This window comes from Carex rostrata, chromosome 31 (assembly GCF_964058835.1).
Source record: "Carex rostrata chromosome 31, lpCarRost1.2, whole genome shotgun sequence".
Taxonomy (NCBI): Eukaryota; Viridiplantae; Streptophyta; class Magnoliopsida; order Poales; family Cyperaceae; genus Carex; species Carex rostrata.
The window spans coordinates 3,699,762-3,724,467 of record NC_135948.1 but is presented as its reverse complement, the minus strand read 5'-3'; the positions used below and the strand labels follow the sequence as shown (position 1 = coordinate 3,724,467).

Below are 24,706 nucleotides of genomic sequence, written 5' to 3'. Positions count from 1 at the left end.
TCATCCATATAAAATGATCTCTGCAGCAAACTCCGTATTGTCTGTCCTGCTAGACAAGATTGTCAGACCCCCCAGGTTGGTGCACTACGCGACAACCGAACTCCGACCTATATAAGGCCCAAATCTGGGCCTGAAAGGGGTTCACAATTTTACACACAAGGTATCGTAGGTCAGAGTCCGAATACCTTACTTCTAAGCACGAGCCCAGTCCGAGAGACGCGTTCAGCCACCTCGAGGGCTAGCACGTATCAACTAAATTTAATTTGAATTACAAATCAAACATCCAGAGGGAGACACAAAATATTTCAAGGGGAAGGCAAAGTTGATCGGAACCGATAGATAACTACTAAAACTCAAAATTCCTGAAACCACCCATGTACATAAGTAATATCTTCTGTATATGCATAAATGTATTTATGCTAAATCAGATAAATACATGAAATATTATGTATAAAATTATGCTAAAATATATTCATGATGTCATTTGTGTGATGATTGATATTTTTAATCAATTAAGGTCACGTTTATGATTATTAAATTATCAAAACTAATAGATAAGCACTTAAACTTATATCTAGCTCAAGTGTTTAAATTTAATCCTGCAAAATAAAAAATATACAAAAACTGTCAAACATATAACTAATTATTGTAGCTTGTGTATATCGGTTTATATTTCTAATCAATTTAGACTACATTTATAATCATAAAATCACCAAATTGACAAGTAGACTATAACAAATGTATTTCACATGTTTATAAATTTATCCATACTAAAGGAAGCTACATCCGGAGCGCTCATTCGCCGCGGGAATTTGAGTTGACCGATTGGGGACTTGTGTCTTATTTTCTCGGTCTTGAAGTGAAGCAAGACAAAGCTTCAATTTTTTTCCGCGGCTCACTTCCTTTGGTCTCAATCCGCTAGCTTTGCTTGTTTTCTGACAAGACCTTTGATATGACTCCAAAGCTTGCTGCTATTCTTAATCGGATTGATGCTTTTATTTTAGAAGGTATTGCCGTACATGCTTGAAACGGGTTTGAAAGTACAACCTGGACAACAATTATGGCTGTGTAGATGCAGCATTCAATGTTTCACAAAACAAAGACAGAGGAGGTTGTAAGAGAGACCTTGTCAGTACGAAGGAGAGGAAAGGCGTGTCGAGAAGAAGACACCTGTCTACCAAGCACGGCTAACAAATAACCAAGTACACAGAAAATAACAAAGATAATCTACCAAGCACTGCTAACACAAAGTTATCACATAGTTTGAACTAGACAATTGGATTTTCAAATTTGAAATAAAAAAAAAAAAAATGAGTTGGTGACTATTAAATTTGTGGCATTGGAACCCTCCATTATTGTTAGTCTGATTAAGTATATATATATTTTTATTCCATTTGCTACAATATAATGAAACATCTAGCCAAGAACTGGACTCTAGAAGCAAATAATATCTATCTAATAGAGGAAGTTCACATAATAGTTATTCATACTATTTGACTTTGTGAACAATACAAGTTTTACTGGCAGCATAATTTTTTATTGCAAAAACCAATCCTTCAGCAAAGTTAAAATATATCTAAGAAATGAGAGTAATTTACCAACATATATGGCAGTCGTGCTCCTCTGATAGTTGTAAATTTTATTAGAATTCAATAAATGGTTGGTGCAAATGCTCACAAGTCTTTTAGAATCATACAAATTCAATTAATAACACATTTATAATTTTACTTAACTTGGAAAATAATTTATTATTCTTATAAATTATAGAGATGTACACTATTATTGATATTATTGCAACTTTTCTTATGTTAACTTTTATTATCAGAAAGACTCTTAATTAATGTTGGTGTCACAGTAAAGGAAAACGAATGTATCCATTTTGATGATCAGGAGTAAATGCAGGACATATTGAGCCTAATTGACAGTCCAATGGAATAACAGGCATGGGCTGTAATAGGGGTGTCATGATACTCTTTTAACCGTTTATTCAACCCGTACTTTGTGGAGAAACTTACCTGTGATCAAATAAGCACCATCAACTGAGAAAGTACAATCCCAGACCCAACACTGATGTCCTGCATAATAATTAAAAATAAATTTTGTAGTTAAAAAAGCACCGAATTGCGAGTTCTAATTTCTCAAATCCCCAACTGAGATTGACTATAGCCTATGGGCTTCAAAAGCAACAGAAAAAAAAAGTGAACTTGATTTAACAAATTCAAAATAGAATATTAATACTGTATCGATCAGAGTTTGCTCCAATTTAAAGCCGTCAACATGCTATATTTTAACAGTAGTCGCAAGGTAGATAGTGAATTCCAACTGAGATTAAATATCATGTTTTCTTTTTATGAGAATAAGAATAAAATATCATAAACATACATGTACTCACCAACTCACAGCTACACGAGTTTGCGGCTAAATTTCAGACTCGTATATTTCCATTTTGATCCCCAGATATTAATTCCTTCTGCAATATTAATATTTATAATTGCATAAACAAATAGACTCGGCACGATGAAATAAGTCATTCTACAATAACCAAAGAACAAAAAATGTCCGTAGCTTGCAGACAAATCAATCTAAAAAATGATACAATATGTAAAGAAGATTATATTTTACATATTAACCTGATTCAAATGTAGAACCACAGTATTCACACTGCCCGACTTTCATATTCACGCTGACAGGTTCTAGTCCTAATAAAATAAAATGACATTACAAAAAACAAATCAAAATTTCCTCTATACTGAAAAAGATACTGGTAAAAATACAGTAAGAGCTGGTTACCTTAAGTCCTAGATTTTGACAAAACCATCTCCAGAGCCAGAATACATCCAATTGCTGTCGCATTGAAATCCAACAGCCATTATTTGTGTGAAAATCATAACTTACCACCTGCAATTGATGCTCAAATTATTCGTCAGAAATATAAATAGACTTAAGCATAGATGAAGTGTGATAAAAGAAAACAAATGGTGCCATACGGGTTGCGGGCTATTGGAGTTGACATCAAAAAGACGGATATGGAGATTCCCGGCGGCCGCTAAAAACTGCTTGTTAGGTGTAATCTCTAGCCGATTAACTTGCTGTTAAACACGATTAACCCAAATTATAACCATAATTTCTGAACACAGATTGAAAAAGAGAAAAGAGCTGAATAGAAGAAAGAAATGCATAATTAAGTTGTTACTGAATACTGGATGGTATGATAACAGCGATAGATTTTGTTTAACACAATTCACAATATAGGTCATAGATCACAAAGGCACTGTAATTAACAAAAGGGTGAAGCAGTTCAATCATTCAAGAAGGCACAAAACATTCAATCAATTCAAAGAAAGAGGGTTTCAAGCAACAAGAGGAAACAAATCAGAAATTTGTTTCGCCTCACACAAGAAATCGACAACAACTCATCGAGCACAAACATCGATCATGCAAACGAATACAGATCAGAGAGGGGTTCAGCCCACATGACATCACAAGGCATAAAGAAAGGAAATCAGAGATTGTAATATTACCAGGAAATGCTCTGAGTAATCCTTGGTGCGAGTCGACAGGTACCAAAGTGGAGGTCGGCCTCACTTACATCTCCTCCGAGTTAGCTTCTCAATCAACCTCATCATCCAAGTGCAAGCCAGTAAACCTATCTGTCCAGGCTTCGCTTCTCGATCAACTTGGCATTGACTGGTATCTTATCTGATAAAGCATAACCATGGAAAATCCAGAAAAAAAATTTTATGCCATTGAGGCATTGACAGAGTTTCGAAAACACTATTAGCAATATAAACAGTATATTTTGCAAAACAACAATAGATACATCCAAAGTTAAAGCAAACAAAACAATTTGATTTTATCATGCAATTCCTTTCAAGCACCACAAAAATAATAATCTTTGTGATGCTATAGAAGTTGTCACAAAAAAAAAAAAAAATTGCTTTATTCATATCAAAATATTTCTTTAGATCAGCTTGTCTATTTCTGATTTTTTATCAAAGGATCAAACAAAATAATTAACAAAGACAGATCACATTATTACTTTTAAACATCAAAATAATTAACAAAGCCAGTACCGGTATATAACAAAATTAATGTATGTAAACAAGCTGAGATAACTGTTATTGGTGTTGGTATTTAAAACTTACACCAAACCTCCTTAACTTTTTTTTTCCAATGAACGTGATTGACAAATTTGGTCATCTTTCTAGAAAGCTCAATTTTTTTTTTTGCTAACATATATGAACTCAAATTCAAGCTAATACAGGATTTGCATGCTAGCTAGGTTACAAATTGGGTTTCTGTCATGTACTCATGTTTAAGAAGAAATCGCTTAACATTTCAGCTAAAATTTCCAAACCGAACCATCAATTCGAGCAAAAAATATCATTTTAAAGGGAAAGTAAATTTACCATCTGAGAACCTAGGAGGCTTGCCGTGCCCCCAAATTCCTGTTGTTGCTTGTGGATGGATCTCGATCTTCTCTTCGCACGACAAAAGCTAGAGAGAGAGAGAGAGAAAGGGAACAAAGAAGGGTGCTTACGGGAGTCAGCGGTGGAGATCGAGTTAACTGCAAAATCGTGAGCTGAGAAGAGATATGCCGGCCGCGTGAGTTGTAGAAGCGGTGCGACGAAGAGGTGCGAATTTAGGGTTTTTTCTTCTTTTAGCGATCGTAGCGACGGTGGTGGTTTTTTCTTCTTTCAAAAACGCGTCGTTGCGTCGGGAAGGAGAAAAGGCGATGCGTGTCAGAAAGAAAAAATGCGTTCTTCTGTTTGTTTAAATGAAGCAATTTTCATGTGTTGTTTCATGTAGCGGGTACGTGCATAACTAAATTTGGTCTCCTGTATATTTGAAAACATGAATCAGATGCATAAAATCGAAATTATTGATTAATGGCTAAATATTTTTTTTGATGAGGGGCTGAGATATTTTGAATGAATGACTCAGATTCTCTCTGGACAGATAGGTGATTGGATGCTAAAAAATTTAACGTGCTATTAGTAGTAGAGGATAGTGTATTAACAAAATCTGAGGCGGGCAGCCCGTGCTCGGTCCGCCCGTGCCCTATGCCCGAGGTACCCGTGCCCGAGCCCGGGTATAGGATGGGTAAACGGGTACATGGATAAGGGCATTAAACGGGCCAGATCCGATTTTTTGGTAAAATACTCGGGCATACCTGGACCGTAATACTCGTTTATCTGTACCCGTGCCCGTGAACCCGTGTACCCGTGCCCGTGCTGTTGGGTTTCGGGGTAACCAAAACCCGTTTAGGCTTAAGCTGCGGGATGACCATAGAACAAAAATTTCTACGACCAACTTAAGCTCAGGATTAAACGGGGTATGTCAGGAAACTTTATAAGGCGGTCCACCTTCAGTATTCCTTTGGCATCAAAACCCAATTTAATCATTTTACAGATCTACTCCATGATTGATTTCTAAAACTTTAATCTACTTACCAATTAAATAGATTAATATAGCATATTTATACCTTGTTTCCAAATCACAGTTGGAATGCAGACCGGGCGAGTAGAGCTACATCACGGGAATGATTCTCCTCGGAGCACCAAACGTATGGTGCCTCTATCGGTTATCCACCAGGACTAACCGGAGAGCGGTTTATTTCTTTTGCCAGAAATACCGTAAACCGCGGAATTCTGCAAAAACACTATTCATGGGGAAAAAGATGAAAACCCGTAAACACGAATTTTTGGTTACTCAGTTTCATCAATAAGCAAAACTGACATACCGTGAAATTCGGTAAAACACTATTCATCGATCTCGTAAATATACTTCACAACAACCCGCAAGATTATATGTCAACTACGTATAACTTTCTTTTCTCAACCGAAACACTATTTCGGAGAGAAACCGAGAAAGAGAGAAAATACCGATTCGATTCTGCATGAAACGATACAAGTGAATTAGTGGTTTTTCTCTCTACCCCTCCACCCCTATTTATAGGGTTTAGGGTCGGTTGCCAAAAGACCAAAATGCCCTCCAAGTTCGGCCTATTAACAAGATATGCCATTGGATGGATAAGGATGATGACATGTCATGTGGATAGGATCGATGACGTGTCATCTGGATAGGATCGATGACATGTCATGCGGATAAGGACGAATCTGAAAAGACTCGAATGTTCTCGGCCCGAATACAAATAATATTCGTATAATTATTCTGAACAATTATATATATTTTTTTGCGATTGTTGTTTCGGTAATTTATACAACGTACAGTGTGTTGGGTTTTGACTGTTCAAACCCATTGATTAATTATGTTGGGGTTTTGACTGTTCAAAACCATTTATATGCTTAAGGTGCGGAAAGAGTAAACAAAACTTTTACGTCTACCTTAAGTTACGGATTAAATGAATCAAGAAGATCCGTTTAATCCTATTTACAGATCTACTCCATAATTGATTTCTAAAACATTAAATCTATTTATCAATTAAATAGACTAATATAACATGTTTATATCTTATTTCCAAATTACAGTTGGAATGCAGACCGAGCGAGTAGAGCCTCACCAGGGAAGGAATCGACTCGGAGTATCACACGTGTGATACCTCTATTAGTTATCCACTAGAACTAACCAGAGAACGGTTTATTTCTTTTGCAAGAAATACTATAAACCGCTGAATTCTGTAAAAATACTATTCACCGAAATTTTCCTTTTAATCACATTCACTAATAAACCAAATCTGAAATACCGCAAAAATTCGATAAAACACTATTCACCGATCGAAAAACCTTTAACAGAGAAAGAGAGAAATTCCAATTAACGAAGTAATCGGATTAACACGTGAATTAGTGAGTTTTCTCTTTCACCTATATCCCTCTATTTATAGGCATTTGAGGAGGTTCGCAAAAGACCGAAATACCCCCGAAGTTGCCAAAATTACCAAAATGCCATTTTGGCATTCAAATTTGATTTTACAACTTCATATTGGTTAGATTAGTTTAATGGATTCTAAACCCATTAACCCAAACCAATTATGAATAGTAAATATCCAAATCAAATATGTATAATTGTCATGTACAATTATATTCGTTTATGGTTTTCGTTTGGTAATTTTTATACAACATGTCAAACACGTTTATAAACAAACCTGTGTTTCTGTTTGTCATTCTAAATGACGTACAATTAATTATAATTAATTATACGAAGTATAACTAATTATAACCATTAGTTTTTGCTTTGTCATTTTTAACATGACAAATATAATTTAATTATAACACGTATAATTAATTATAACCATCTTAATATTAATTACAATCAATTTATAATTAATCAGTAAGATTCTCCGAATAGCTCCTATATGGTGTGACCCAATAGGATCTGTGTTATGTTGGTAAATAGAATTAAAACTGTTTTAACTTCTATAATCATAGGAGGCATCTGGCAGTATACACTATGACCATCCAATTACACAGATGATGATGTACTGTACAATATCACGATCCAGTAAACAATTTACTTGTGTCTGTTCTTCTGTCTCATAGCTATCAGATCAGTTTCAAGGTAGATGTGTGTCATCCTTGCTAACTGTATCTTTTCTTGATCTTGAGTAGATTATCAAATATAATTACTCTTGTAATTATACCGCATGCAGATAATCTAACTCTACCAATGGGCCCAGTGATGTTATAGCTCGTATAGAGATACAAGGGACAAATAGTATTCTTGGCAAACTATCACTTCCTCAGCTAAGCTATACATATGGAAATGCTACCGTTATGACTGCTTTTTACGGACAGCGTTAGATAACACTCACACATACATATTTCTTAGTAGGAACGATAAATACCTCATACTGTAGAACTTGACACTGAATGAAAACATAAATGACACGAACACAATTCTATTTAATGTTTCATTCGGGGTCTGTCAAATACCATGTTCCTAGAACATGTATCTATGTGATTAAAATGACATCTCGTGTCAGGTGGTTTATAAAACTTAACCATCTTTTAATCCACATACTAACCTTATCGCGGTAATTAGTGTTCCTGCTAATTACCTTGGTCAGTGACTTTTAAGAGTATATATTATCTATATTATGGAGTTTCACAATTTCAGTCATGAACTCGAAATAATCCATAATTTCAATAATACTCAAGGCAACAAAATGATATATAAATCAACATTCAATTCATGAACAAAACTTTATGATAATTTATCGTATTATTGACTTCTAGATAATTACAAACTAACAATCTCCCACTTAAGCTAGGAGCCAATCATCGTAGGCCCTACTTATACAAATCTCTAGTATTCTAAAATCTCGTAGATCTAAAGAAAAACTCATAGCCAATCTCCTATGTGTCTCAGACCCATAGAAGCTGTATGCAGCTGGTGTTTGGCTTGAGAAAGAGGTTTTGTAAGTGGCTGTGTTGCTGACTGTGTCAACTCTACATATCTTTACATCACCTCTATTTACGATCTCTCGTATCAGGTGATAACGACGTAGAACATGCTTTATGATAATTTATCGTATTATGAATTTCTAGATTATTACAAACTAACACGTGCCCTTGTATCCTTGTACCTGTACCTGTACACGTACCCGTTTATATTCAAAATTTCAAAAAAAATTCAAATTTCCCCCCACCCGTTTATATTGTTTTAATATATTTTTTATTTATATTTTATTTAATCTATTAAAAATAAATGAACGTTTAAAAAATATATTATCAATTTAAAATGAACGTTTAGAAAATATATTATCAATTTAAAATGTAAAGTAAAAATTTCGAGATATAAATAAATTATAAACACATGTAAAGAAATAAATAAATAGATTTGTACTTAGCCAAATAAATATACAAATTTTACGCACGAATAATTTTTATATATAAGTTACAAATTTTATTTATTTATATACACTATTTGATATTGAACTATTTAGATTTTAAAAGTCGAATTATAATTTATAAACACGTAATAATATTCGTACAACACCGTAAAAAAAACAGAAAAAAAAAATCCGGACCGGACCGCCCCTACCCGAACCGCCCTGCCCCCCGGGGGTACCACGGACACAGGTATAAGACGGGCAAGGCAGGGTTTTCGAAAAAACAACCCGTGATACCCGGCCCGTGGTACCCGTATATCCGTTGTGCCCATGCCGGTGCCTACCCGTGCCCGTCCCCAGATATACCCCCGTGCCCTGCGCGTCATTATAACACTAGCCGAGGATGTACACCTAAGGAAGATGTGCTCAGCGTCTTTTGAGAATCGGACCTGTTTTTACTCTTTGAATTGGACTTCCCTTTGTGGGCTTAAAAAATGTATAGTCCTTGTCGGTTCAGTTAAAACTAAAAACTGAATGAAAATATATAGTCAAATTAATTTATCTGGTTCAGTTAAAACTTAAAAAATGTATAGTCAAATTAATTTAGTAAAAAGTAATATTTCTCGTTGTCTTTGGATGGATACCTAAACTACTACAATAATAGATTGTATGCTTGCAACTGACCTATTATTGTGTACTAAGGTTTTATAAATTTAGAAGTGAAAAAATATATTAAATTGACCAACAATCCTATAACTAAAATACACAACATTATATGCACTGTACTCTTTTTTTCTTAACCGGGTTTTTATCTTAATGAATTTTTCTTGATAAGGTTTTTAATGAGGCAGTACATGATCCTGAATTATCATGTTAATATCGATTATGAAGTATCATATTAACATTGTATAATGAAAGATGAACATTCAAGAGAAAGTGTTATAAAATAGTATTTATGTGGATGTTCAATCTATAATCTCCAATATTAATTCTCATGTTCATCACCCACCACTCTATTACTATAGGCATTCATGTACCAGAATGAATGACAGATTTACTGTTTTTCCACCTTAAGTCTCTAATTCCAACATCGTACCAGCCACGTCTATACTGTGATGCAACCCATGCAGTTAGTACCTACCTAGCCAACCGAACTACCGGTCAGTTTTTTCGATTTTCCATTATTAAATCTCTGGCTCACTTTTTCTTACCAAATCCAGAGGAGGCATGTTAGTTAGAAAGATAAACAAAATTTGATGGGTTAATACTGATGCCTCCAAAAGTGCCCCTCATAAATGGAACTTATAGGATATATAAATCATAAATAGATAAGCATGCTGCATGCCCATATAAAAATTTCCATTTTTGGATTCATAGAATAATTTGAATGAATCAATTTCGGTTTGTTGAAAACCAAAAAAAAAGTCAATTCTAGCCAAACCTGGGGCATAAAAATTGAAGATAAATCAAATTTTTTATTTTTTTTTGAAAAGTTTGGTAGAGGCTACCAAAACAGAAGATAAATCAAAATATATAAAATCATAAACATGATACAGAGCATAAGACTGTGCTCTAGAATGTGGAGGGTAACGCTCATTAAAGGGAAGGGAGGGGAGACGCGCTCAGACCGCGGCTGCCCGCCTTGTTTACTCGCTCCAGAAACGAGGAGATCCGAGAGGAGAGGAGAGGAGAGGAGGGGAGACGGCACTGTGGCAGGGGGAAATCAAGCGTACAAAGCTGCGAAATTCGTACCCCCGATTTGGGGTGTAGACGGAGTAACACGAGCGCGTTCCCCTTCCTTCCTCTGTGCGACAGGCTTCTGGAGCACAGCCTAAGTGAAGGTTTCTCTACGGCTTGAACACAACAAATAAACTAAAATCCATGAAAATTCACTAAAACAGTGGAGAAAACAAAAGGAATATATTGAAAATAATAATAAACAATGGATGGTTGAACAAAGACTGATTTAAGAACCATTACATCTAAATTAGTGATAATGTAGATTAGAGCATATAATATATTGAACTAGTGATCAATAACACTAATATTATGTAATGAGTTATCCATTACATTTATTGTGAAAATATAAGAGGTAAACATGAAGTTTCCTTGTAGCATAAATGCTCTTCAAATTGATACACAAACATATGTACATTAATACACAATTACATTCGTTTACAACACATTATACAACAAGAATGTGTACAACAAAATAACATTTATTTACAACACAAGCATATGTACATTTAAACATTGATGTCTAAAAAAAGTTACTGATACAACACATACAACGAAACTGAAATTAGTACAACACAAGTATTTGTACATTCGTTTACAACATAAGATTTGTTATCTATTATGCCTCTGTCCCCACTGCCTTCCATTGTCAGAGGACTTGGCTCTCCCAAATGCTTTACCAGTGCAGGCACTACTCCAGCCTCCACAATCATGTTCACAACCTCCTTTGCAAAAGCATAGAAAATTTGTGAGATTGACAAAAGATAAACTCTGAAAAATGCATATACTGCGAGCTTATTTCTGTAATATAATACCGTACCATTAAATGTTCATCGTGCTATAAATTTAGTTTAACAAACTAGAAAATAATGTTAAAGAAACCTTGCAGAAAGCTGTATCCATGGACCAGGTGATTTTATCAACTTATAATGTTGTATTTGTCGAAGTATATATATATATAGTAAAAAAAAACTTTCTGGCTTCATGAAGAGCTCAAATCAAATAAGGCAGCAAGAGAAAATGACTCGCTTTTTCTCCCAGTTCTTAATTGGTCTAATGCCTGTTCCTTGCTAGAAAGTAAGATAAAAGGTTCCACCCAAGTTAGAAAGATGTATGTGCCTTCTTTGAGGAATGAAAGTATTGGCAACGCATACCGAAAAAAAGGTACCCAGTGAGTGGAAGACATGGCCGTTGGCTCGAAGAATCACACGCCAGGAACTGATGAGAGGCCCTGAGAAAACAGCCCTAGCGACCGCCCTACACTTTTGAAGCTTTTTCTACTTTGCTTTTTTTAGAGTTTTCTTCACGGCCATTGGGAATTCTTGCTCCTTCACCTAACAGTATAATGTTGTCTATTGTTTTTTTTTTTCCTTTAAATTGAAAACCATCACAGTTATAAAGAAACAAAAATTCTTGAATCAAACTTTATATCTTAAAACAATAGCTACAACAACTCATGCAAACTGCTAGTCATACCTTAATTTACAAGTTTATCAACACTTCAACAGCCTATGACAGATTTGGCATAATTATGCAATAGAGAAAACTATACCATTTTTCGCCAGTTCAGCGAGTACATGAACATGACTAGTAATCTTAGCGGCAGCTCGATCAGCGGCGCGCCAGGACAAACTCCGCCAAATCGCCTGATGGGAGCGGTCAGAGGGGACCGGTGGAGGCGATTAGGGTTTTTGCCTTTTCTGCAAGAGAAGGAGAGAATCAGGGTGGGAGGAGATCTGGGAGGGGAAGAAGTGAATCGAGGGAGACGAGCAACGAGAGAGAGAAAAAGGGGGCGGACGGTGGGATGAGCACGCAAGAAGGAGAAGAAGGGTTTGGCTGACGGAGAAGAAAAAGAGAAGTCGGTCAGATTTGGGCAGCGCTATTAACGATTCTGGTCCGTTGGATTATACGAACGGTAAGGATTAAGTCACGCAAAATATGAGATATCTCAGAGGATACGGATTCATTCGGGCCAGGGTCGGGGATAGGATAGCGGAGTTCAGATCCAGTAACCCAATCTTTGGTTTTAAATCGGGACCGTCCGATTCGAATCCGTGATAATCTATCCGAAATAGACGCACACATCCAGAGAGATGATTTCAAATCGCGAAACAATTTCGAGCGACGGATTCGAATCGAACGGTCTCGATCCAAAACCCAAAGATTGAGTTACTTTAGGGGACCCCAGAAAAGCGCGAGTGCGTATCCTCTGAGATATCTCAACTTTTGCGTGACCGACGTGTCCGGTACCTATTCGGGGGTGATGTAGGGGTCAGTATTATTTGTGCTTTGAGATTCGTGTAGGGCGTATTTAAACGGTTGGGATATTCCATAAAGTCACGCAAAGTTTGAGATATCTCAGAGGATACGAATTCCACCCGTATGAGGTAAATTCCCCATTCCCTCCCCCCAAATCTCTTCTTTTCCCTCCTTTATTTTTCAAATTTCCGTAGCCAAATAATAATTCCCTCCGGTTGAGGAATCCACTTTGGTTACTTCAAGGTTCTGATCCTAGTTTTTCCTTCAAAACGCAAAAATTTCCAACCTTCTAACCCTAATTTGGACTGTGTTTCAGAACACCAAGCGGCTTAGCCCTAGCATTTCGCTGGAATTGCAAAACCCTAAACCTCTAGGGGTTGGAGTACGACTGGAAAACAAACAGTGATTTCTCGTTGGAAGCCATGTCGTCAGTGGTTTGTCAAGGAAAGATCCATCGGCTGGAGGTGGAGAATTTCAAATCCTACAAAGGGTTTCAGACAATCGGGCCGTTTTGCGATTTCACAGCTATAATTGGGCCGAACGGAGCTGGAAAGTCAAACTTGATGGATGTCATCAGCTTTGTGCTTGGGGTCCGGTCTGGTCATCTGCGTGGGGCCCGGTTGAAGGATTTGATTTATGCCTTTGATGACAAGGAGAAGGAGCAGAGAGGGAGGTCGGCATTTGTGCGGCTTATATACCACCAGCATGATAACGGGTCAAAGAATGAAATCCAGTTCACCCACACCATCACTGGGCAGGGTGGAAGCGAGTATCGACTTGACAACAGAATTTGCACTTGGGATGAATACAATGCTAAGCTCAAGTCTATTGGTATCCTCGTCAAGGCTCGCAACTTCCTTGTCTTCCAGGTATCCTACTATGGCTCCCTCATGTCTACTGTATTCAGTCTTTTCCTGAATGAATCACTTCATAGATAATGGCAAATGAAAAATAAATTGGATTTTTGACAGGGGGATGTGGAATCAATTGCCTCTAAGAACCCCAAGGAATTGACTGTGTTGATTGAGCAGATATCAGGCTCTGACGAGCTTAAAAGAGACTATGATGATTGTAGTGAACAAGTTTCAGTAGCTCAGGCGAAATCTGCACTTGTTTATTCTGAAAAGAGGAATGTTGTAGCAGAGCGGAAACAAAAGAAGGCTCAGAAAGAGGGGGCTGAGAAGCATCTCGATTTGCAAGAAGAGCTGGTATCACATTGACCTTATTTTTATCATCTTACTATTTTATTATGTGATTATTCTGCAAGTGATGTCTGGCTGTTGTGTTTTACTTTTGAATCTGCAGAAAGTTGTGAAGACTAAGCACGCTCTATGGCGACTGTACATCTTAGAGAGAAAAATAGAAGAAATAGATGCCGAACTTGCAGAAGAGCGAGAAGGTCTTGAGAAGGTTAAAGAAGAGCACAAGGATTGTGAGCATCAAATAGAAGCCAAGAAGAAAGAGCAAAGTGTGTACCTGAAAAAAATTCTTTCATCTGAAAAGACTATGGCCAAGAAGAAACTTGAACTTGATAAAAAGGTATAGTTCTTTTGCTCAATACCTTTTCTCATATATGGTTTCTGACGATGTTGGCTAAAACTAGGTACTAAGACAGTTTTGACATTGCCTTTTCTATTTCAGCAACCTGATCTTCTTAAGCTAAAGGAGCAGATATCACGCATCCAATCAAAAATGAAGAGCTGCACTAAAGATCTTGAGAAAAAGAAAGAAGAAAAGACGAAGCATGAAAGAGAAGTGAAGAAGTTGCGTGATGACCTTGAAGATGTGAGAAGATCAATTGAAAAGCTTAATGATCAGGGCCACAATAGTAGTATTGGCAAACTTGAATTAGTTGATGATCAGCTCACGGAGTACCATCGAATGTAAAATTCAACTCAAGCTTCTTAAGGGCCCTTTTTTTTTTTTTGGCAAATGCTCCTGACATTTTGTGATACTTGCTGATAATACCCAATGTTTCTGATACTTGCAACTAAAACTCGACTTCATCTGATATCCGCACACAACACCAAACTTTTAGATGATTTAGTGCTCTATTGAGGTTGTGGACTCACCATTGGTGTTATTCTCAAATAACAGAAAATTTGTTGGTTGAGTTTGCAAAATGTCTTATTAAAAAAAATGCTGAATGGTATTGGTTGGATGCTTGTGTCTAATTTGAAGCTTCCTTTTTGCATGCTTGTGCCAGCAAGGAAGAGGCAGGGATGAAAACAGCCAAGTTGAAAGATGAGAAGGAGGTTTATGACAGACAGTTGCATGCTGATGAAGAGTCTCTCAAGAACATGAATGAGAATATGGAACAGCTGCGGGATCAGAAGGTGGAGATCTCTTCTCATGAGGCTGATTTGCAAGCTAAACTTAAGAAAATAAAAAACAATATCTCCAACCTTCAGAAAGAACTCGATGATCACAAAAGGAATATCATGAGGATTGCTGACGAACGCAAATCTACTAAGCATGTTCATTATCTCATTGCATCTTCTGACTTGGAATTTAGTTTTGTTGCCATTGTTTATTCAAATATATCTGATTTCAGGACAAAGTATGACAAGCTGATGCGTCAAGTGAAGGAAAAAGAGGCAGAGCTGCGGGAACTAAGGGCAGACAAGCATGAGAGTCAGAGAGATAGTCATCTTGCTGAGACAGTAAAAAGTCTGAAACAACTGTTCCCAGGTGTGCATGGTAGAATGACCGAACTTTGTAGGCCCTCACAAAAGAAGTACAACCTTGCTGTCACTGTTTCTATGGGTAAATTTATGGATGCTATTGTAGTTGAAGATGAGAACACTGGCAAAGAATGCATTAAGGTGCCAACTCTTTTTTCTATTTGTGCACAAACTTGTAGTAATTTGGGTATACGTGTTGTCTGTTTCTTTCTGCCAAAGATACCTGAAGAAATTAAAGGTTGGCTCTTTACTTGTGTTATAGTTCTGGTAGGGCCTGGTACTTGCTTTTATAGATGGTATGTGCAGGTCAAGGTTTCTTTATAGTCGAGAACATATTTAGGCAATGTTCAATTGACTCAGATAGAGGGTCAATCATGCTTAATTAGAGAAGATTAATTGGGACCTAACATATTATCTGCTGGAGCTAACTTGTTGACACAAAAAAAAGAGCTACAGGGGGCAAAACAGTACCATACTGTTTGTTGTTCATTAGTGTCTGTGATTGTTTGTTGTAGTTTGACCCACTAGCAATGGCAGAACTATCAGAATTTGTCTATTGGTTTGAACATTTAAACAGTAGCAGCCTAGTGCTAATGTGGGTGCATCTGATGCAGTATTTGAAAGAGCAGAGGAAGCCTCCCATGACATTCATACCTTTCCAGTGTATTTGTGTGAAACCTGTGATGGAAAGGCTGCGTTCTCTTGGCAGAACTGCTCGTCTTGTCTTCGATATTATACAATATCCTTCACTTTATATTTCTCTGACATTTAAAATCCCATGGGCATTTTTAATTTCTACAACTTCCTAGATATTCTTCATTTTAGAACGTAGTCTGATTTTCTTTTCTGAAGGTTAGCAGGCGAATTGCCCACTAACAGTTTGTATTACTGAAGGGAAAAAAGTTAGATTTAGGTATATAGTACCTTAAGTAAAAAAGTACAGCCAGCAAGGAACTTAGTCTGATTTTGATATTTTTAATTAATTAATGAAATCTAGCAGTGTATGTGATCTCAGTGTATTATTTTTATCTAATTGGGCAATAAGAATTAGTCAAGTGCAGTGGAGCTTTTTGGGTCAAAATTAAAATGGCCATCTGGGTAATTATATATTTTCAATGAAGTTTGATGGCAAAAAAAAGAACAAATGGGTAGTTCTAACTTTGGAATGAAGTTTTGGTCAAACAAAGCAGCCATTCTAGCCCAGTTAAGTCCATGCGGTTCTTAACTGCATGAATTCTTTGTTGACTTAACTATTGCTTACATATGACCGATCATTGGAGAAGGCTGTCTTGTATGCTGTTGGAAATACACTTGTTTGTGATGGCCTTGATGAAGCTAAAGAACTAAGCTGGAGTGGTGAGAGGCACAAGGGTAAGTTTCTGCTTTCAACTAATTATAATTTTGTGATGGATCTTTAAAATCTATCCTTGTAATTGTGAAAATTTCCATGTCTAGTTGTGACTGTTGACGGTATACTACTAACGAAAGCCGGCACAATGACTGGTGGAATAAGTGGTGGAATGGAGGCAAGATCAAATAAGTGGGATGATGGCAAAATCGAAGGTTTGTATCCTTCATGTCAATACCTCTGGTTAGTGTCGCTCACATGTCATGCTAGTGTTTTATTCTAATAAATGTTGTTTTTTTCTTATTGTGTGACAAATGTTCAGCTGTGAAGAACAAAAAGGCTGAGTATGAAGCAGAACTGTCTAAACTAAAGTCTCCTAGGGATCTACAGAGGGAAGAACTTAATCTTTCAGAAAAGATCACTGGATTAGAGAAGAAAATTCACTACCAAAATGTTGAGCAGGTATCTGCATCATATTTCTGTATAGTTTTCGTATCAACCAGGCTACATTATTCTGGCACATGTGGAGCAATAAATAAACAATTCAGGCTGATATCTTCTCTTAAGTATTTCTACTGGCTGCTGTTTTCCAGAAAGAATATTGCTAATAATAAAAGGGTATATGTTGCAGAAAAATGTTCAAGACAAACTAGAAAGGCTAAAAGCTAAGGAGATTAACATTGAGAAGGAGATTTCTCGTCTTGAGCCTGAGCGCCATAAGGTACTTTTAATTGCTTTAGATTTGTTTTGTATATGAAGCCCTTAACCGCACTTGCTTTTATGTGCTTAAGTTGTATTTTTTGATTCTGTAGCTAGAGAAACTTATTTCCAAGAAGAAGGAGGAAGCAAGGGTGCTTGAGAAAAGGATAACTGAGATAGTGGACAGGATATACAGAGATTTCAGCGAGTCAGTGGGGGTGAACAATATTCGTGAATATGAAGAGAATCAACTCAAGGCTGCTCACGAGTTGCAGGAGAGGAAGCTGAGTCTTCAAAACCATATGTCCAAATTGAAATATCAGTATGTCATTTTTCTGATGAGTAAAAGACTAGTTTTGAAAACAAGATAATTCAATACATAAATGGTCTTATCATTAATTTCAGTACTGATTTCGGAATTACAGACTTGAATATGAAGAGAGGAGAGATATGGAATCTCCAATAGCGAAGTTTTCTGCATCTCGCGATTCGTTAGAAAGAGAGTTGGAGGGTCTTATAAAAATGGAAAAGATTGCCAAGGAGCAAGCTAAGAATATTTCAGAAGAGATGGACAATCTCAAAATGGAGGCTGATGGTAATCTCTCTCTCTATATATATGCAAGTACTGCAAAAGACTAATCGTGTAGACCTAGCGTTCTTGCAGCCTTTGTAAAAGCAACGTGGGAAACTGTTGAAAATGAAAGAGAAATTAACTTGTGAATTTAAGTTTAATTTATCTAATTCTCCAAAATTGTTAGCCCAAATGCTTGCTCTTGTTCGTGTTTTAATTTATATACTTATTATCATTGTAATTGTAGAGTGGAAAGTCCAATCTGATGAGTATGATAAAGAGCTTGAGGAACTAAGAAAGAAAGAAGCATGTATCAATGCAACTCTTGCACAACTGCAGCGGCAAGTTAAATCTAAGGTAATTTATTTCTTCTTTATAATTAGGGCACATGATAGAAGAAGTGAATTAAGTTTAAGCATTGCAAACCATTTATTACTGAAGACTACATGCTAACAAAAAGGTTGGCATGGGGGTAATGACAGGACGCCACTTTGGAACAATTAAATCACCAAAAGCAGGATATACACGAGAAGTGTAAGATGGAGCAACTGGAGCTCCCAACAACTGAAGATGCGATGGACATTGATGGGACCACAACCATGGTTTTGGACTACAGTGGGCTGAGTGAGGCACAACTGCAGGTAACCGGACGTGATAAGGTTGACTCTGAATTTAAGCAAAAGATGGAATCACTAGTGGCTGAGATCAACCGCACTGCTCCCAACCTCAAAGCACTGGACCAATATCAGGTTTTGCTTGAGAAGGAGAAAGAGGTCAGCAAGAAGTATGAAGAGGCTCTTAAGGAAGAGAAGGATATCAGTGACAATTTCAACTCCATCAGGCAGCAACGGTAAGAACATATCCTTGAATTTTTCACTTATAATATTTTCTTTTATAATTTTCCTACTACTAAAGATGAGGCCTTGTTGCTGCATGCATCTGTATTAGGTATGTGCTGTTTAATGAGGCCTTCAAGCACATATCAGAAAACATAGACAGAATATACAAGCAATTGACAAAGAGCAACACACATCCACTTGGGGGGACAGCATATTTGAATTTAGAAAATGAGGATGAGCCTTACTTGTACGGCATCAAGTACACGGCCATGCCTCCTACTAAGCGTTTCCGTGATATGGACCAGTTGTCTGGTGGTGAGAAGACTGTTGCTGCTTTGGCTTTACTCTTCTCCATCCACAGGTAATCGACTAGCGGCATATATACTAATATTTACGACACTGCCATGATGTTTTTTTTTTTAAATCACATTTAAAAGTGTTTTACTGAATATTTTCTCTTTTTTTTAGTTCTTTGTTTCTTGAACAAATTCAATGGTCTTATTATTTTTGTACACATGTATTGGGATTCATTCTGACCGAAAAATGATTAGGTTAGACTGTATAGAAATAACAGAGAATGGATATGTTGGCACTTGACAACCAAGACAAAACTGACAGAAAAAAATTGTCTGACTGTAATACTAAAATTCTAGATGTTATAGATTGTGTTTCAAATGTAGTGCAGTCTAAGAATGTTTTGTGGTCACCAATCAAACGCCAGTAGAGCTAAATTGTAAAGCTATCAAATTGGTCCATGGATGATCAATTGGGTAATAGATCATACCATATTTGATACAGCCCATCTGAACCATAGAACCATAGAGAAGTTACCTGGTATTGTTTATTTTTTATAAGCACTGTACTAGTTTCCTTGATTATCGAATAAGTTTGTTGTCGTTATAACCTGAAAGATCTGTTCTCTCTCCTTCTGGTTGTGATTATTTGTTTGCAAATATCACATATAAAGGGGCTTTATGCAATTACCTGTAAGATGTAGCGTATATATTTTTTAAACATATATGCTTCAACGTCCTTCTGTTGTCCGTTTCATTTCTTATTGAGTTACCTGCATTTTGCCACAGCTTCCGGCCATCCCCATTCTTTATATTGGATGAAGTGGATGCTGCTTTGGATAATTTAAATGTGGCCAAGGTGGCTAGGTTTATAAGGTCAAAGTCATGTGATTGGGCCAGAGGATCAGATCCAGAAACCATGGACATCGGTCCTGCCTTCCAAAGTATTGTCATCTCTCTCAAAGACACTTTCTATGACAAAGCTGAGGCCCTGGTTGGTGTCTACAGGGATGCTGATATAAAGTACATAAACTACTTTCTCGCTTTCATTTTCTTTTGCCTTTTCTATTTATCTTATGTTTTGAAGCTGATGTTTGGTAAATTGTGCAGCTGCTCAAAAACGTTAACATTTGACCTCATGAAGTATAGAGAATGATGTGTACTTGGGAGTGTTTTGTGTGTAAACAATCTGACTATTCCCTACTGCTAGTGCTGCTTTAATGTTGTAATTAGTATCTTTAGTTTTTGGCACTATAGTTTCAACTATTATGGAAGTATAGAGAATGTGTACTTGGGAGTGTTTTGTGTGTAAACAATCTGACTAATCCCTAGTGCTAGTGCTGCTTTAATGTTGTAATTAGTTTCTTTAGTTTTTGGTACTATAGTTTCAACTATTAGGGCGTGTTCGGATGTCACGGGATTACGGAATGGGAATGGGAATGGGAATGAGAATTCACTTTTGAAAAAGTAGGAACCCACAGATACGGAATGCACGAGATTAATTATGAGAATATGAAAAAATGAGTGTTTGTTTGTATCATGGGATTAATTGTGGGAAATCTTTATTTATTTTAAAATATGTATATTTATTTGATTGTTTTAGTTTAGTTTAGTTATAAATGATTTTTTATTTAATTATTTTTTGTGAATAGTATAGCGTTATGTTATGTTATGTATTGATTTTAATCAATTATGTTAAAGTTAGCTTAATATAAAAAGTAATTAAATATAAAATTACAATGAAAAAAAAATGTCATGCCACCATTTATTTATTTAGACCAATAATATACTGTAAATTTAATATTTTAATGGGTTATAAATTGTAACATTTGATAAACATATTTTAAAAAAAAAATTATATTAATGAAATTAAATAAAATTAATTAAATAATAATATTAAAAAGTTGGACCATTTCTAATAAAAAATGTTACTAGAATGGTACAAACAAAATAATCCAAAAATAATAATTAATAATTGGTGGTCTAAAATAGAATACACAGCGTATCTAAATTATAATAATAATAATTAATAATAATAATTAATAATAATAATTTAATAATTACCTAACCAATTTGTCAATTATCAAATAAATTTATTGTCAACGTCACTTATCTCTTGATTTACTGTAATTGGTGGTCTAAAATAAAATAAAAGAAGTTGCATAATCTACCTAACATGTGTATCAATTTTATTGACTAGTCTTGGTTGATGTACACCATTAATTGCTTTAGAAATGGGGGACCCATTACACATGAGATCTAAGTGTTAATAAGTGACACCTAAAAAAAAAAACACTAGGTCCGGATCTGAACAAATAATTAGTCCCACAATACATAGTGAGCAAAGAAAAGTCTCTATATATATATACTTCTTTAATAATGCTCATTGTGAAGTTTAGTGAAGAGAGATGAGGGAGGAGACATTTCCACGTGGATAGAGAAGAGAGGAGAGGAGAGAGAAGAATGGAAAAAAAAATTATTCAGTCGGAGCTCATTTTATTTTTCCCATAAATTTACACAGGAGTAGGAACTTTTTGGGAAAAAAGGTGGAAAACAGCTGAGGAAAAACAGGGCCTCCGAACGGGCTTGAGAAAAAAAGTTGAGAATTAATTCAAAATCCCATCTGTTCCTTTCAAACCCTGCGTGCCGAACAGGTATGGAGTTCCGAGAGTCTTCTTCTATCAACATGAACTTACAACTGGAAAGTTGCCTATCCTTGGTTCTCTTCTTAGATTTGGTATTTGGCATGATTGCTTAGACTTGCTTTTTACTCGTTCAAATTAATCTCAGGTTAGGTTATGCAATGTCTTATTATATTTTGTTTTTAACTATTTTTTTTAATCCTACTTAGTTTGTAAATTTAAAATTGTTTTAGAATACACATTCGCTCATAAAATAAAATCATATTTAAAAAGAGGCAAATGATTCCGAATATTTTATTAATATCCAAATTTAATATTCAATTTCAAAAAATACCAGGATCAGCATCCTTTTTCGAAATGTACCCTTTCCGGAATTTTTTTTTTCGGAAACAACCTCTATTTCCGGAAACAGCCTATATTTCCGGAGAAAATTTTTTCGGAAACCGGCTAAATCCGGAAATTTTTTTTCCGGATATAGATGGAATTTCCGGAAATTTTTTTTCCGGAAATGCATTGAATTAGTTTATAAAATCCGCGGAGTGTCGTTGCTTTCACAGCACCTGCTCTCTCACAGTAAGTTTTAATTTATTTATAATTTAAATTTAATTAATTTATAATTAATTTATATTTTAAATTAAATTAAATTTATTTATAATTTTAATTTATTTTATTTATAATTTAAATTTAGAAGTATTTAATTTGTAATTATTTAAATATGTAACTATTTAATTTGAAATTATTTAAATTCTGAATATTGTCATATTAATTGAAAAAAATAAAAAATGGTGCAGAATAATTTTAAAAGTTTTATTAATTCTAAAATAATTTTATTAATTCTGAAATAATTTTGATTAATTCTGAAATGATTTAGAATTTTTTTAGGAACTTTTTGCTTTTCGGATTCCTTACGGAGCTCTGACAGTCAGATTGACCGGTTTTCGATTGAGGTAATTTTATTTTCTTTATGTTATTTTTAATTTAATTTATAATTAATTACTTCATTCCAAAATATATTTTTATTTTTTATAATATTGTCCAGAAAATTTATAATTGTTTACAACCTTCCAAAATGGTTTATAATAATTTAAAAAATTCCAATATAGTTTAGAATGTTGCCCTATTAATTTATGAAATTCCAAAATAATGTAGAATAATTATTGAAAATTGTCTAGAATATTTTTACCAATGGCAACACAATTTTTAATTAATTATATGTTGTTATTTTTGAAATTGCCAGACCAATCGAAATTAAAAATGACAACTATTTGTGCGAAAATTTATAATGGAGGGGAAATCCAATATAATGATGACGGGGTCTATTACAGTACCCGAGCTAAATACTCATTACCGCTAACCGTGAACCACAATTTTGATTATCTTCAGAACGAGATTTATAAATTTGTTGGGTACAATGCTAGTCAAGCAAATCTGAAAATTCAAGCCAGGTTTAAAATGTCCACCGATGGACAACGTGACTATCAATTAGTACCGGTAATGGACCAACAATCATTCAAAATGATTTTAGGAATTGTGTCGTCTTTTTCACAAAGGTTCCAGATTATGGAGTTATATGTAGAATTGGAACCGAACTGTACCAGTCAGATTCTTGAACCTCGATCCCGACCCAGTACCAGTCAGAATCCTGTGGAACCCGACCCAATACCAGTTAGATCCCGACCTAGCACCGGTCGGTACTCTGTGGATGTAAGAATGAGACCCGGACCCAGTATCGGTAGCAACTCTGTGGATCAACCAGTTATATCCCGACCCAATAGCAGTCAAAATCATGTGGATCAAGACCCAATACCAGTTAGATCCCGACCTAGTACCGGTCGGCACTCTGTGGATATACCAATGAGATCCCGACCCAGTTCCAGTGCGGTCCGCAGACATGTACGCGATTATTCGCATGTACCTGTGGATGCAATTGATTCTGATAGTTTGGCGAGTGGAGATGAGATGCTCTCGGGTGAGTCGTCGGGTTCCGATGATGATATCGGACAGCCCAATCAGTCACAACCACAGTCCCGTCAATCACAGTACCCGATTACTGGTCGGGAAAATATGACACATCCGGTTGACAGTTTCAATGACATATCCGGTTTTCGGCCTGCAGATGTCGATTTTTTCGGCAGCTCAAAAAAAATGACAGATAATCCATTGGCTAAAGGTGTATTTTATGAGTCGAAAACGGCTCTAAAGATAGCAATATATGAGTTCCACATGTCAGCAAATGATGGGCATGTATCTTCTATTTCTGCGCCCCAATTCGGTTGAGATCTCGGTAACGGCCGGTGAATTTGAAATCGGGTCCACGACCAGTGTTGCAGAAGCATGGTGGGACCATGCATGCTTTTGCATGAAGGACTGGATGCGAGGCATAGATTTCTATATAAATAAGCGAGAACAGCTCCGCCCCAGTTGTACTTTCTCGGCTCGTCCAAGTTTTCAATCATGCCGAGATACCACAGCGGTATTCCGTCCCCGCTACTGTCAGGAAACATTGTATTCCCTAGCACGTCGAGGAGAAATCCACGGACATACCTAACCGTCAATTTTAAAATTTGAGTACATTATTGAAAATATCAAATACGAATAGGGTTGTTAATAAAAAAATACTAACCATTTCAATTGTTCGTCGTTCGCATCTGTTGGTAATGTTTTGAAGCGCTCACGGACAGCTTTTTTGGCGATAAGCATGTCGTACGTATCATTTCCCCTCTTCTTCATGAACCCCTTCACTTCATTATCTTTCACCCCCAGCAACTCATACAGTCGGCCTTGAAAACTCGCTGAGTTTGTAAATCCCATTACCGGCTCCCCCGTAATAGGCAAACCCCAGA

The 24,706-nt window shown here is 36.0% G+C and overlaps 1 protein-coding gene and 2 long non-coding RNA genes across 9 annotated transcripts; 1 reads left to right on the top strand and 2 right to left on the bottom strand.

Annotated features, from left to right (window-relative positions):
- Positions 1–625: 625 nt before the first annotated feature.
- Positions 626–4,707, bottom strand: LOC144547157 (uncharacterized). Of its 5 annotated transcripts, none has more exons than XR_013509022.1 (7): positions 4,410–4,707; positions 3,522–3,699; positions 2,791–3,089; positions 2,631–2,699; positions 2,393–2,470; positions 1,126–2,075; positions 626–1,047 (listed from the first exon to the last, which is right to left on the bottom strand). It is a non-coding gene; the product is annotated as an uncharacterized LOC144547157 (long non-coding RNA). The 5 variants fall into 5 exon arrangements; XR_013509019.1 differs by having other exon boundaries at positions 626–2,075; positions 2,791–2,898; positions 2,988–3,089; XR_013509020.1 differs by having other exon boundaries at positions 626–2,075; positions 2,383–2,470.
- Positions 4,708–10,986: 6,279 nt separating this feature from the next.
- On the bottom strand, positions 10,987–12,359 carry LOC144547614 (uncharacterized). Of its 2 annotated transcripts, none has more exons than XR_013509117.1 (2): positions 11,683–12,359; positions 10,987–11,253 (listed from the first exon to the last, which is right to left on the bottom strand). It is a non-coding gene; the product is annotated as an uncharacterized LOC144547614 (long non-coding RNA). The 2 variants fall into 2 exon arrangements; XR_013509118.1 differs by having other exon boundaries at positions 10,987–11,250.
- A 550-nt stretch (positions 12,360–12,909) lies between these two features.
- Positions 12,910–21,952, top strand: LOC144547314 (structural maintenance of chromosomes protein 1-like). 2 transcript variants are annotated; one of them, XM_078295928.1, is made up of 20 exons: positions 12,910–13,656; positions 13,759–13,995; positions 14,093–14,326; positions 14,429–14,670; positions 14,994–15,264; positions 15,358–15,612; positions 16,086–16,214; positions 16,737–16,842; positions 16,927–17,034; positions 17,142–17,281; positions 17,451–17,540; positions 17,632–17,840; positions 17,944–18,113; positions 18,337–18,446; positions 18,572–18,939; positions 19,038–19,289; positions 20,011–20,244; positions 20,332–20,390; positions 20,520–20,632; positions 21,893–21,952. In XM_078295928.1, the coding sequence occupies exons 1-18, from the start codon at positions 13,210–13,212 to the stop codon at positions 20,375–20,377; spliced, it is 3,648 nt and encodes a 1,215-aa protein (XP_078152054.1). In that variant the 5' UTR covers positions 12,910–13,209; the 3' UTR covers positions 20,378–20,390; positions 20,520–20,632; positions 21,893–21,952. The 2 variants fall into 2 exon arrangements, with proteins under 2 accessions (XP_078152054.1, XP_078152053.1); XM_078295927.1 differs by lacking the exon at positions 20,520–20,632 and having other exon boundaries at positions 20,332–20,495; positions 21,884–21,952.
- The last annotated feature ends 2,754 nt before the right edge of the window (positions 21,953–24,706 follow it).